The sequence below is a fragment of the Dermacentor variabilis genome, chromosome 4, assembly GCF_050947875.1.
Source record: "Dermacentor variabilis isolate Ectoservices chromosome 4, ASM5094787v1, whole genome shotgun sequence".
In the NCBI taxonomy this organism is placed as follows: domain Eukaryota; kingdom Metazoa; phylum Arthropoda; class Arachnida; order Ixodida; family Ixodidae; genus Dermacentor; species Dermacentor variabilis.
Genome location: NC_134571.1, coordinates 86,174,968 through 86,189,754, shown reverse-complemented (window position 1 = coordinate 86,189,754; position 14,787 = coordinate 86,174,968). Strand labels below are relative to the sequence as shown.

Below are 14,787 nucleotides of genomic sequence, written 5' to 3'. Positions count from 1 at the left end.
TCGCTCTCTTTCTCTCTCTCTTCTTTGTCTTTCTCTCTCCGAATAAATGCGCGCGCTTGGTGTATCTGCAGCAGTAGTAGTACTAGTAGTGAGCGCATGCTTTGCCCGCCTCCCCTTTTTTGTCTGGCCGGTTCGCATTGCCCTCCTCTCCTATTCCGCTCCGCCCAGCCGCTCTTCCACCTGTTGCCGCCGCTCTGAGGTTGCGTTTGTTCTCGTGAAACGACCGGTCTTGTTTTCCGTTTGCCAAACTAGATGGCGCGTTGTGTCCTGCGGCAGTAAAGTCACTGCAACTCGGACTTCCAGTTATTTATGCGGCAGTGAACAATATGCGTCAGTAGTACAGTAGCAGGCGGCCTGCGGATTGGTGGCGTGTGGTAAAGTTACGGAAAACGTTTGCTTAAAGCGAAGTTGAAAGACAAAAAAAAAAAAAAAAAAAAAAAAGTGGCACATGCATTTTAGGACAATATTCCCTTTTTTTCTCTTTCCTTGTCTTTTTCTTTCCTTTTCCTTTTGTGCCGAGCGACAAGGAGTAGGCGCCAGCCGCACCTAATCCTATTACATCATGTCAAGAAAAGAAAAGGTTTTAAAAAAGAGACACTGCAGTGCAGGTGCCACGGCACCGTTTCTGCGTGCATAACCGTCCTTTCGTTTATCCATCCATCCATCCATCCATCGTAAAGTAAAATGGGGAAAACGCTGAAGCTCTCTCCGTTTGTCCGGCAGAAATTAACTATGGCGATACATAAGGGGAAAAAAGAAAGAAAGGAAAAGGAGGCCGAGTTTCTCTTCTTGAATCTCGCGCCAAGCTGCGACCGCTGATGACGTAGTTGTGCCTCGACCGTCCTAGTAGTGGGCCTCCGATTTGTCGTCCCAGACTATATGGGGCTGTCCGAGACGCTGCATACGCAACGCTCATTGACTGAAAGCAACGCCTCTGGGAGTCCGGTACCGTCAGGAATGGATAATCGAAGAGGCCCAGTGTTGGAGGTACATACATTCACGGATTTGGGTCGTATTAATGCAGGGACACTCCTCAAAAGTTCCCACGCTGACTACGCGCTTAATTTTTGGACGCAATTCATTTTATTATAAGGTATTGACCATAACATTTGTGAGTGATGAGCCACTGTCTAGCCTTTCCAAGGCGTTATGATCTGGGTCGTCACTAGCTGCACCTACTGACTTCCACGTTTTAAAATCTTCTTCTGTCGTGCCAAGTTTCTGTGAGAGCTACCTATTAAGTATTCTAAGAGTGCGAAACTGCGCATATATAGGGGATTGCTGAAAAAAAAAAAAGAAGGAAGAGAGAAACGTTTGACCTCTGCTTTTACATCAATTGTTTCGTGTGTCCGTCTCGTCTATACACAAAGAACTGTCTTACCAGGACTATTTAAAGTGAGTAGCAGTAGCGCGAAAACAAGAAATCGAAATCGCCTTGAAAGCAGCTGCATCGCGGCAACTGGATCAAAACGCGTGCTTGAGTGTGCGGCATTCAGAGTTCCACTGCGTGCATGTTTATTCGCGGTCGGCGGCACACTGTCCTAGGAATAGAATAGGCTTAGAACGGGCCCCGTGTCAGTGCTTCAGCGAAATGACAAGCCGAACTCGGCGCAGGATATCCGCAGTAGCGTCGTTAACCGGCGGGCTGTGATCCCCAGGACTCGGCTGTATACCCGAGGCTCACGGGCCGGCGGAAGTGATCGGTGCCCTTATTGTGCCGATAACGCCCGTGGGCAAATATTTGCGGCTCCACGGAGGCGCGCGCGAGGTCGACCGCGGCTGCTCCCGTTTCAGCCGTTTGCCCCGTTGAGCTTCGCCCTGCAGTAGACGGTCGTACGGTGGCGAGCGTTGTCGCTTCGCGACTCGAGCAGAATGCGCAATGAATTCTGAACTCGCTAAAGAAGAGAAAGAAGCGCGGGAGCTGTCAAGCGGGCAGGGAAACTGGATCGGGAAATTTTCAAGGCCAGTATATATACCTCGACCTTGCGTGGAAGTTCGACTTGTTCCTCCAGCAGAAAAGAAAAAAATAAAAGCCCGAATTGTCGTACGGCATTTACCTTCGTTAATATTTGTTCGTTCTTGTTTATGAATACTGTAATATTATGCAATGGTCTTAGTGGGGTCGATACCGAACGTAGTTTTTTTCTGTAAGAAATGCCGGCGTCGGAAAGTTCAATGTCGATAAATTTACCGATATCAAATTAGGCGCCTTTTCTTCAACCAAGGGTTACTCTCGCATTACAACTTCATTATAGAAAGATTGTTCCAATCAACAGCTCGAATGGCAAAAAAGGAATACGTAAAACTCAATTCCAGTGTATCGTTGCCGAGTAGCATAACTTGAATGCGCGAAGGCACGCTCTAGGCATCGAGGGAACACAGATCACGAGAATCGTGAGAAGCAGGCATCGTGATAACGACTGAGATGCATCACGGTGCACTGCATCATGCGAATTGCTGGAGGATCACGGTTAACCCGCACGATTATAAATGAACGACGGAACTAAGACATGACGTCTAATTTAAGGCATGGATGGATGGATACAACTTTCTTGTACGCCCGGCAAGGTTTAACGCGACCCGGGCTCAGGTCTCCCACGGGTGAAATATTTTGTGCGTACATGAATTCATAAAGCTTCAAGATCGTTCGCAAAAGCTGTTCTTCCTCGCTATCCGCCGCTTTGAGTGGTGATCTTAGGTGGAAAGCACGTAAAAAAATTGCTGTTTCGCGCATAATGCGAAGCAGTAGCGCTATAGTTGTTGCAGTACTATGCGCCTTAATTCTTGCATTGCTTCACTTCGCGCGCGTGTCGCTTTCCGTGAACATGTCATTTCGTGTTCCCTCATTCGTTGAAGGAACCTTCTCCGCAGTAAGAGTACTCGCAAGGAGAAGCCCACTTTAGCGATACCCCTCGTTTTGCAGGCGGTAGCCTGTGCTTACACTGGGAGTACTTGTAAGGGTGTGTGCGGGGGGGGGGAGGGGGTGTAAAGCCGTGAACGTTGCCGTGGGAGCGGTCGTTGTCAATAAATAAGGTAACCGAACAAGCAAAGGCGCATAATCCATTGTCAAACTAGGGTTCGGTCCTCTTGCTTACGGCGTCAGCATTTCTTGGATTAGGGCATCGAGCGTATGCAGGATCGAATTCGTGCCAGCCTAGAGTGTGGTGCCTGCGCCGTAAACTGAACTCGTATGACGATGCCAGCGCCGAGTATCAGGCTTATCTGGCAAATAGCAGTGTCGGAAAAGCAAACTTGTGAAAGCACGTATTTGGTAATTAAATCAATCAATCAATCAATCAATCAATCAACCAATCAATCAATCAATCAATCAATCAATCAGTCAATCATATTTTATTTCCTGTGAAAAGGAGGAGTATGGGACTAAAAGCTCGAACAGTTTAGCGAGGTCCCGACACCTTACAAGTTTGCAGAACAGCAAGATGACGGCCATTCATACATAAGAATTGCAAAGTGGACAAGCATTGGAGAGTGACGAGTAATACAGAATGGAAGTAACAAAACGGCAAACAATCACACAAGCAAAAATAACAGTACAATTAATCAACAAACAAGAACAGCAGCGGTCAACAAGAACAGGGGAAAAAAAATGGAAAGCATATACTAGTCCTGCAAATAAATAAGTGTTTGCTAAGACAGTTTAGGTTACAGGAAGGATCAAAATCTTGTCAGTTTAATATCTTTAGCAGCTGACGTTCAATGGGTGGGCACGAACCATACGTCTTTATGTCTGGTCTGACGAACACTTGTATTGACTCGTAGTCTTGCCAGGTGAATTGCATCATCAATATCAAATTTAAAGAAACCTTTATAACACAACATCAACCTATATTTGTAAAAACAAAACAAAGGAAGAATTTCGTATTTAGAAAACGATTCTGTGGCGCAAGTATAATGTACATCAGCTATGTAACGCACGACTCTTTTCTGCAGCGAATGTAGCTTGTACAAACTTGTACCACCAGTTGTGCCCGACACCAGGATGCAGTAATGCATAATAGATACTACCAGAGCATTATATGGCATTACCTTCACCTGAGTAGGGATAATGCACCGCATATGTGCAATGAAACCAATGGCTGATGACAATTTAGATGGGAGTTTATCAACATGCGCATTCCAGGTAAGGTGCTTTCAAAAATGTGCTCCAAGGTATTAACAGAATCTACCATTTCTAAGTACTGACAGCCTAGACACAAATTCATATTGGTGGTCAACGTTTTATCTCTAGGCATTTACAAACTTACCTTTATTTTTCTTATGGCTGATTTTTAAACAGTTCATCGCTGCCCAGTGTTCTATATCAGACAGCGTCTTGTTATCTTTTATTTCTTTATCTGGTTCCAAGTTGCCTGTAATAAAAACGGTTGTGTCATCAGCTTGCGAAACAAATGTAGTGTTATTTGTGCAGTCTATAATGCAAGGTATGTAAATCAAAAATAAACGTGGCCTCAAAATGCTTCTTGCGGCGCAGCAGGGATAACTGGCTTCCTTCAAGATTTTCTGTTGCTAGTATCTACGAACTGTGACTTGTTGGAAAGATAAGATTTATGAAGCAATGTCCGTTGACTTTCCAGGAGCTGGAGGTTACGCCAGCCGACACATGATGTTTCGTTTGTACCTTTCCTTTTTCTTTTATTGAAACGAAATGTATGTGCGGCGTGTTTATTCACTTTGCAAGTACAGCTCCTTCCCCGTATATGAAGGGTCTTGAAGTGAGCTGCACCATGTCACGAGAACCGAACTTTTATCACCGCCTGAACAGTGTTCGATCAAGCGCCAAGCCACGTGGCCACAGGAAGCCTATCTATCACCTGCAGATATTTTCGTAAGATAGGAGCGCAGCTTCAGGAGACGCGGCCAAGCTGCCAGTAAGACGGCGCGGTGAAGCTTTGCTTGCGCTCATAGGTCTCCGGCAACCAACTCAACACATTTTACTCTCTTATGTATAGCTAGACATACTACGGTATTCCAGGCGCATCAAAGCGTATTCAATCATAGGCTTGCTCCACTGGGGGAACAGGTGGCATAAAAGCATGCTCTGTAAATCATGCTTCTGGCTGCATGCTTTCAGCTTCTGGCTTAAAGACAGCGTATGGGCTGAGCTTTTTCACGTATATACATCTGCAGCTGCGCAAATATCTCCACTGGACAGCTAAAGGAGCAGACGTCCATGGCGGTCGGGACGGCATCGATGTTCTTACTGTGTGAAAGTTTAGCGACTCACACGTATGCTATAGAATGCTTACAGTCTTTAGGTTGTAAAGTTAATACCGAGAGGAAACGGTTGAGTGTGGCAAGCCTATAAAATGCAGAACAGAAGATGATCAGTGATCTGTGAGAGTAACGCAACGGCTGCCAAGGAAGTTAAACTCACTAGATGGCGGCAGAGGTACAGATGGAATAATGAAATCAGGAAACTTAAATATATAAAATGGGCTTGATTGACGCACAACGTAGCTAACTGGAGCTCTTTGGGAGATTCGTCCATGCCCTGATGTCGAGGACGCTTACGTCTTGCGGGGTTTTGCGTTCACAATGTACGTAAGCGTTGAGAAACGCAGCGCAGCTGTAGCAGTGCGTATGTACCAAACCATCTGGCTTTTCGTTTCGCAGATTGTCTACCTGGGCGCCTTCATAATGGAACTTTGGTGGATCATCGAGAACAATGGTGAGTTGAAAATTTTCTTATTTGACATCCTTTTCTATATATATATATATATATATATATATAGAGAGAGAGAGAGAGAGAGAGAGAGAGAGAGAGAGAGATAGCCGTAGATAGCCAACGACTACGAACACGCGTACATTCACTCAAGTTCGTAGTCATTGGCTATCTACGCTGTCTTTCCTTTTCCTATTTTATTTTTGCCTTCACTCTTACAGAGAAAATGTATAAATTGAGTATAAATAAAGCGCGAAGCAAAATATTCCAATGGTGCAACTCAAACTCAAAACATAAAAACAAAGGTTACGGCGCAGACGAGGGCCAAGTGAGACGCAAACGACACATACAGGCACCATGTTTCTAAGTCATGAACCAACTAGCTAAGCAACAAGTATTATCAAATTCAAAACATTTTTTGTCAGTGAAAACGCAAATTTCTTCGATTAAAATTTATGTGGCGAAAGTTGTTATGCTTCTTAATTATATCCGCTTTTCTGCGTATCTTCCATGGACCACATTTGTGTGCTAGCAACCTCTAAACTTAGACCGAAATAGGGTTTTTGCCAAAGTCAGGTTTTTATTTTAGAGCCTGTGCACACCACCTCGGTGATAATAAAATTGCAGAACATAGTTCGTTCTAGGGACACCTCTATAAAAATAATTGCAGGTTTCCTTCCGTGACCATTTTTTGTGAATTATTCCCCCAAAACGCTTAAATTTGCCTATATTTATGTCTTGGTGCTAAGGATTGAAAAACATAAAAGCGTTTTGTGAAACTGTTTCACAATGAAAGCACAATGTTCAGAAAACTCAAAAACTCAAAGTTTGAAAGAAGGCGCGATACGGTATACGTCTTTGGCATATATTGTTGTTTCGCACCTGATTTTCCACCGTTTAGTGAAATTCAAATGGCCCTCGCGGGCGCAACATATTCATTCCCCTCAAAATAGTTTGGGAAAATACTGTGCAAGCAATGCTTATATACGTGTAATTTTCTTTTGTAATTTTTTTAGAGAAGTACATATTGCTGGAACGCCACGGTTGGGACAGTTGGCTTGGAATGACCCTATATATACGAAATACACCCATCTAATTCTTGCGTACATATGTTTATCATGCTGCACATATGCACACCAAATCAGCGATAAATCATTCGCCGATAGGTATAGGGCTTGCGTGCATTTATACAGCGCCAAATCCGGTGTGCGCGCTTCGCATGGCAGAGCAAAAGAATGCGTACCTCATCCATAAGCTTGTCTCCCCCGTTACAGGCATCAACGGAAGCCTCTGGGGCAAGCTAATTGTTGCACAGTTGCCTTGTCCTTGTTGCCTTGTATACAGTTGCCTACCCACGTCTGTATAGTAGCAGGCAGGGCGAGACTCGGCGCTTTGAACGCCCATCCAAAGCCTAGCGTCATATGCGTTCCCCGCTGTCGTATTATACGCGAGGCGTATACAATCCAGGGTAGCCGGGCGGATCTTTGTGATGAGTCGGGCGCGAATACTAAAGGATGCCGCTTGCTGACATTGCTGCATCAACGGCATGCGTGTTGCGTCACCAGTGGCTTGATGCAGTAGATGACCTCGATAGATACGGAGTGAACTTGGTCGGGTGATATAGCATTCTATACCTCTGTATGCTGCTGTTAACTGCTTATCCATATGCGTGTTTGTCGCCGCACTTTAAAAGGAAATGCAGGAAACGCTCTGGCGGAGCGACTGCTGGCATGTCTCTGCAAGGCAGATCCGCCCGTAGCTGTACAGCACGATCCTCTTACATGAATAGTTGCACCTCTTTAAGATTGCTCTGTGTTCAAAACATTAAGCTTACAATTTTCCTTTACTCCGCGCCTATCACGTCTTAGGTTAATTAAAGAACCAGCACGCTACGTTCGCACCCGTACATGCGCCCGCACTTCGCACCAACATCAGCATGCGCGCAAGGCCTACATACAAGCGGCCGCGAAAACTGCAGCCAACCCAGATCGGCTAATGCTCGGATTGTTGCGCGGGGTTATACGGTGACTAGCGCTCGTATACGGTGCAGTGCTTGGAAGAGAAAGAAAGAAAGATGAAGGCGGCGTGCGCGGGGCAAGGGGGAGTCGCAAGGGTCGTGTCACGGTGTGCCGCGTTTAATAACGAGCGCCTTTCTCTGCTCCCCCCCGTCACGATGTGGGCCTTCGCGTTAGCTCCGAACCTGATGCGCGGCGGAGTTCTCTTGCGTAGCTTCTTGGAGAGCGTCAAAGGGGCGCCGCGCACGCGCGTCCGTGGAGAGCGGCGTCGGAGCGACAGTTGCGTGCAGCGCAGCGAGAATGGAGCGGGACATCATTCCTCTACAAAATGAGGCGCAGGTTAAGTTGGCTGGCAACAGATTTCTTACCCGACCTCGGTTGTGCGTAGCGCGTGCGCTGCGCAGATGTGCGCGGGGGATTGTCTTTTTCGTTTTTGTTATTTTATTTATTGTTATTGTGAGACGCGTGCGGTTGGCAAATCCGATAGTCTTCGAGGCAGAAAGAAGTCGGCACGATGGAGTGGAAGAAAGAAGAGCTCGGTAATGGAAGAAAAAAATACTAAAATGCTAATGTTGCTGTTGATTAAAAAAAAAAAAGAAGACAGCAGACTTACGCGCGACCTCGCATAATAACAACCACATTTACAGCGAAGCTGTTTCTTTCGAGCAGCTAAAATAAAAATTTCTCTTGCCTGTGATCATGTGACATACGTTAAAATATTGCCCGCGCATGACTCGCCCGTTTGAGACCGTGCCCGAATGTTAGGCTTTTGAGCTCTTGTTGAGAATTTTTGTTGTTTTTTTTACAAAGACAGTAATTTATCATTGCACACTCTATTTGGCGAGAACATCGGACCTAATGTTACCCCTATTTTCACGGAATGGACCTAGTGCCACATATAGTTCCCCCAAGGGCAGCGGTTAAGATATCCGCCGTTCGTAAAACACACATATAATGCTAATGAATACTTGCATGCGTAATTTATTGCGAAGCCGGCGATTAACTCACACACTTGTACATATAATATTGCCTGCATATCTCACCCATAATGTACCCCTTATTTTCACGAAAAATGAAGAACGTGTCTTGCTTAGTTCACCAAGGACAAAGGGGAAACCTACTACGAACCTTCTATAACGTATGAAAATGGGTAAAAAATGCAGGGCCTCAGTAATCATTTTCGGCGTTTCTATATTAAGCAAGAAATGGTCAAGTTTCGCCAAACATTTACGCATAAGTCCATTTCTAGCAAATGTAAGCTCGGTTTAACGTATAGAGCTTTCTTCCGCGATACTGAAGCATAGCATAATATAGCCGTTATAATGTTTCCGAGAACTTGCGAGAAAAAAATTTCCTACAGGAGCTATCTTTGATCCACACACATTCAACTTCGCACACAATTTTGCCATTGTTACGACTTTGAGGTGGTCCCGTAGCGCTCGTCACCCGTTTCGTGACAGAGCGTTGGTAGCGAAGACTCCGAGTCAGGCGTCGGTGAGAATAACAAAAGGGACTTTATACACTATATACAGGTCATTATACAGGACATGAAGGGATCGGCACTGGGGCCGAGAGCTCACAGCAAACGCGACTGTTCCCGCACGGCGACGTCCGGCGAAAACGCGTGACACATCTCACTCCAGTCGAGAGCGGCACTCTGCTCCCGGTGGGTCGGCGGATCCGGTTTTCCAGGCGGCGCGCCGCGGCTTATAAGCCCCCAGAAACCATTGTCACTCAAACGGCCCAATACAAAGTGAGCACTCGACGGTCCTCGGAGAGGTCCAACCAGTGACCACGCTGGCCACCCCGTTCAAAGTTGGCGGGCGCGGTAACCTTCAGGAAAGGGGAGGTACGGCGCCGGGCTGTCTGGCACTTGGCGACACGTTTGAACATGTTGCCCGCCGATGCTTCTCCGGAGGACACCACTGCCTGACGGCTCAGCATCTTGACTTGTCAAGGGAGAATTAGGGCGCTGTGCCTTTCGGCGCAGCCCCGGGTTTGTCCAAAGGGCGCTCGCAGGATAAATTCTGCATCTTGCAGATTCGGAATCCGGGCTTGTGGTAATGGCACAACAGCATCCCCGCCCTCAGATAAGGCGCCGGGAAGACGAGCTGCCTCCACGTGGCTCGGATGCCAGGCGCGCACGTTCGTCAGGCTCGTCCAAGTTTACGTCCAGTGTCTGGACGCCAGGTCACTTCACGTGCCCAGGTCCCACTCGCCAGGACAGGAGCTCGGCTCACCGCGTTGTCGCCAAGGCACCTCAACCAGCTCCGCTCGGGTCGTTCCTAAGCCCTTGCTTCTCGCCACTGGTCCCGGTTGGTCGTTCTGCAGCTTGCAAAACCGACCGGCAAAAGGCAACACCCAACACAAACAAGTGCCCTCTGTCTCCCGTCAAACACCAGACAAGGCTATAATCCAAATCAACCTAACTGAATTGCTATCCCCCTTTTTGCTCCCGCTGCAACAAGAGGCAGGTGTACGATCTAGTATACAAGGCTCAAACAACCCTTTTTCAACTGAACAACACACCAAAAGATCAGGAACAATTAATAATCAGCAATAACAATGACAAATAGAATGGTCCCCTTGAAATCACTTGGACCGAAAACATACTACTGAGGAAGCCAATGAGGTCATTCATTTTTCCCCCGATCTCCCTGTGAACAGGACAGGTCGTCGCGAAGCAAGAGAAGGTAAGTAACGAGTAGGAACGAGTAGGCCACTGAAAGAAGCGAGGCCTAGAATGCACGACTTAGAGCGTCAGCGTTCGCGTTCAACCTTCCCTTCTTATAACGGACAACGAGGCTGTGCTGCTGGAGGGTCATGCTCCATCTCAGCAAACGGCCGCTTTTAGAGGACATGCTACTTAACCAAGTTAGAGGGCAATGGTCTGTTTCCACAACAAACTTAGAACCGGAGACATAACAAGCCAGCTTCTGAACGGCCCACACAACGCAGGCGCACTCTTTCTCAGAGGTACTGTATGCCTCTTCTCTACAACTTAGTTTGCGACTTAAATACAAAATTGGTCGTTCATGACCACTAGCATCTTCTTGGCATAGTACCGCTCCCATGCCGCGATCACTCGCGTCGCATTGAATGATGAAACCTTTCGAAAAGTCTGGTGCCGTCAGAACCGGCTTATGGCTTAATGCTCGCTTCAGCATTTGGAACGCATTTTCTTTCTTTGAGTCCCACGTCACCTTAACGGGCTCCGACTTCCGAAGTGCGTCGGTTAGCGGGCTGGCAAGGTCAGAGTAGTCTCTCACATAGTGTTGGTAATATCCAGCTAAACCTAAAAAGGCCCGTATATCCGTCTTCGTGGTTGGCCGGGGATAGTTCAAAATAGCAGCTACCTTGATGTCGGACGGTCTACGCCGGCCGCGCCCCACCACATGGCCCAAATAAGTCACTTCACCGCAACCTAGGTGACATTTAGCTGGTTTCACAGTAAGACCTGTCTCTTTCAACCGGCTCAACACGACTCGCAAGTGCTCCAGATGTGATTCCCAAGTGTCCGAAAATATGGCAACATCATCGAGGTACGGCAATGCGAACTCGCCTAAACCATGAAGCACTCTGTCCATCAGGCTAGAGAAACAATACGGCGCGTTTTTGAGGCCGAAGCTCAACATGAGTGGCCGGAACGTTCCAAGCGGGGAAACGAAGGCGGCATAGCGGCTAGCTCGTTCCGTAAGGGGTACTTGCCAATAGCCTCGCACGAGATCCAGGGTAGATATATAATTTGCCTTCGACACTGTCTCTACCCTTTCTTCCAGGTTCGGTATCGGATATGTCTGATCTCGGGTTATCGCGTTCAGACGCCGATAATCGACACATGGCCTAGGATCTTTTCCTGGAGCCTGGACTAGTATCAAGGGCGACGTGTAGTCGCTCTCACTTGGTACTATAACCCCCAAGTCACGCATGCGCTGAATCTCCTCAGCCATGATTTTTTTCTGCACGGGCGAACAACGGTACGGTTTACTGCGGATCGGTTGATCAGAGGTTAACTCGATGTCATGCTCTAGGACCGTTGTTCTTCCGGGACGGTTCGAAAAAACCTCCCTAAACTCTGAAATGATTCCCTTTAAGTCCTCCTTTTGGGCGGCACTTAGACGCGCTTCCAACGTCAACTGTTCCACCATTAGCTCTAAACCACATACCTTCATATCAGCCGTCGTCAGGATTTCGGCCCCTTCCTCATCGTCAGCATTTATCGTCATGCTTATAATCGCGCGACGCTGAATGTAGGGTTTCATCAAGTTACTGTGGTAAATTTTGTTGGGCCGTTTCCCTAATTTAACTTCGTAGTTGGTATCGGAAAGCTTAGTTACAACCTTTGCGGGCCCCTCCCAATGAACCTCGAGCTTGTTTTTTTTCGACGGTCGCAGCAACATCACTTGGCTACCTTCTTCGAAGGTGCGTTTTTTTTTGCTGACTTGTCGTAGTATTCCTTTGACAAGATTTTCGCCGCCTTCATGTGGCTCTCTACAATATCTTTGGTTTTCCCGAGCCTCTGGAGGAGGTCAAGGACGTACGAGACTACATTTGGGTCGTCGTCACTGCCTTCCCAAGACTCTCGCAGCATGCGCAACGGAGTTCTTAGGCTCCGGCCATATACAAGCTCCGCGGGACTAAAGCCGGTGCTCTCATGGGGAGCCGATCTCAAGGCGAACATAGCGGCGGGAATGCAGGCCTCCCAGTCACAGTGACGCTCAAAGCACAGGGCTCTCAATATTCGCTTCAGTACCGAGTGCATACGCTCTACTGGGTTAGATTGCGGGTGATGGATGGAACTGTGCACTACCTTAATGCCGCATCTTTCCAAAAAAGTAGAAGTTAGGCAGCTGGTGAAGACGCTGCCATTGTCGCACTGAATCTCGGAAGGGAACCCGACGCGTGCGAATATTGAGAGCAGAGCGTCCACGACCTGGGAGGAATTTAGCTCCTTAAGAGGTACTGCCTCGGGGAACTTGGTCGCGACACACAGGGCGGTCAGAACATACCTACAACCGTTCGTTGATTCTGGCAGAGGGCCCACAATATCGATTACTAGTCGCCGAAAAGGTTCGGATATGACTGGCACCAACTTCATCGGTGCCTTCCACTTGTCAGTGGATTTGCCGATTCTCTGGCAGGTGTCGCAAGAGCGCACGAATTGTTCGACATCCTTCCAACAATACGGCCAATAAAACTCCTGAGCTATTCTAGCCTTGGTCTTTTTCAAGCCAAGATGCCCTGCCCACGCGTTTTCGTGCGAGAGTTCCAGTAACTGTCGGCGATATTTCCGAGGAATCAGAAGCTGTTCATATTTGCGACCCTGCTTATCCGTGTACCGGCGGTACAATAAGCCAGATTCCTCGTAAAATGAAACCCTCTTTTTTTTCACTCCCAGTTTGACGCTCTTCATCAGATCGGCTATTGAACAGTCTTCCTTTTGCTCGCGAATCAGAGTTTCTCTTTCAACTGCAGCTAGCTCCTGCCAGCTGGCGGAAACCGGAGCGAGTATGGAGCATGCGTCGCCTAACTGCGGCGTCGTGTCCATATCGCGGCTAGCACGGAACGCGTCACTCCCAGTCACTTCCAGGACACGCTCGACCAGGCTAGCCTCCGCGCTCTGCCTCTCCCGTGCCTGCTCGCCACTCAAGGTACCTTGATCAGTCCGTGTGCCGCACCTCTGTTCGCTCACCGACTCAAAGTCAAGTTCCCTCGACAGCTGGCGCGCTTTGGATCGCGTGAGGGCCATGTACGCCACGTCGGCAAAGAATGATTTGCCCTCATCCTTCAGCAGCTGTTCCGAGCTATTTGAGAAGAGGTAGGGAAAGTGCTCCGGGAGGGCGGCAGACACAGCGGCTTCTGTGTTAAGTTTCCCAAACTCTCCTTCAATGATAACCGTTGCGATCGGTAAACAGACACTCTCCTCCTCGGCCACTTGCCGTATCCAAGCGCACTCTCCCGTAAAATCATTCGAGGAGACGAAAGACGGGTGGACGACGTCCATAGTTGCTGCAGAGTCCCGAAGTGCTCGGCACTTCTTGCCGTTTACCTTAATTTCCCGCATATATGGCTCCAAGAGTCGTATGTTTTTGTTAGTTTCCCGTATTGTTGCAAAAGCAATTTTCTCTGGGCAGCTCGCAGCGATGTGCCCTTGCTTTTTGCAATTGTAGCAAGTTAACGGCTTCCGTTTTTCAAAAGAACGCGTCGTATCGTTTCGCTGCTTGGGACCATCGTTAGCATTCTGAGATGTATTCTGTCCTTCCCTTACAGTTTCTTTAGTAAGGGACGCGTCTTTCCGAAACTCGCGACGCGTGATTTGCTTCCGTTCGTCGGGCTTCCCGGAAAACCCATCTCTCCTATCTGCTTTTTCTACGCGCACTGCCTTGCTGTGCAAGCTGCGGCGGGTGTAATACTCTTCCGCTAACTCTGCTGCCTTGTTTAGCTTAACCTCCTTTAGCCTATCTTGCAGCCAGAGCCTGACATCCTCATCAATGCAACGGTAGAACTGCTCCAACGCGATGCATTCGACGATTTTGTCGCGGTCGTCGTAAACCTCTTCGCCCTTCAGCCATTCCACCAGATCGGCTTTTAGACGAAACGCGAAGTCAACATTCGACTCCTTGCCCTTTTTTGCATACCGGAACCTCTGCCGGAAAGCTTCGGGCGACAATTTGTACTTCCGCAGTAGCGCTTCCTTCACATCACTGTAGCTCTCAAACGCCTCTTTCGATAAGCAAGTTATTACGTCTGATGCCTCCCCAGGAAGCAAGGCTAACAGATTCTGTGCCCAGAGGGATCGCTCAATGCTATTCCGTTCGCACACGTGCTCAAATTTCACGAGGTATTTGGCCATATCCTCTCCGACGACAAAGGGTGGAAGTTGATCGCGTATTCTTGGAACGTTAGAAGTGAGACTAGGCGCCGGCGAGTTATTTCGGGTCTCCAACTCTTTCATTTTAAGCTCGTGCTCGCGACGTTCCCTCTCTGCCTGCCACTCCCGACGTTCCTTTTCTTTCCTTTCCTCCTCGCAACGTTCCTTCTCCCTCTCCTCCCTTTCCTGACGTTCATTGATATCCGCCCAGGCCTCTG

The 14,787-nt window shown here is 48.0% G+C and overlaps 1 protein-coding gene across 2 annotated transcripts in view; it reads left to right on the top strand.

The window, feature by feature from the left end:
* Window positions 1-14,787, top strand: part of Rcd6 (Reduction in Cnn dots 6) — a 98,918-nt gene that overhangs the window by 62,806 nt on the left and 21,325 nt on the right. For both annotated transcript variants that reach the window (XM_075689718.1, XM_075689717.1), the window contains exon 2: window positions 5,635-5,689. In XM_075689718.1, the coding sequence (XP_075545833.1) occupies window positions 5,635-5,689 (55 nt within the window). The remainder of the gene's footprint in view (window positions 1-5,634; window positions 5,690-14,787) is intronic.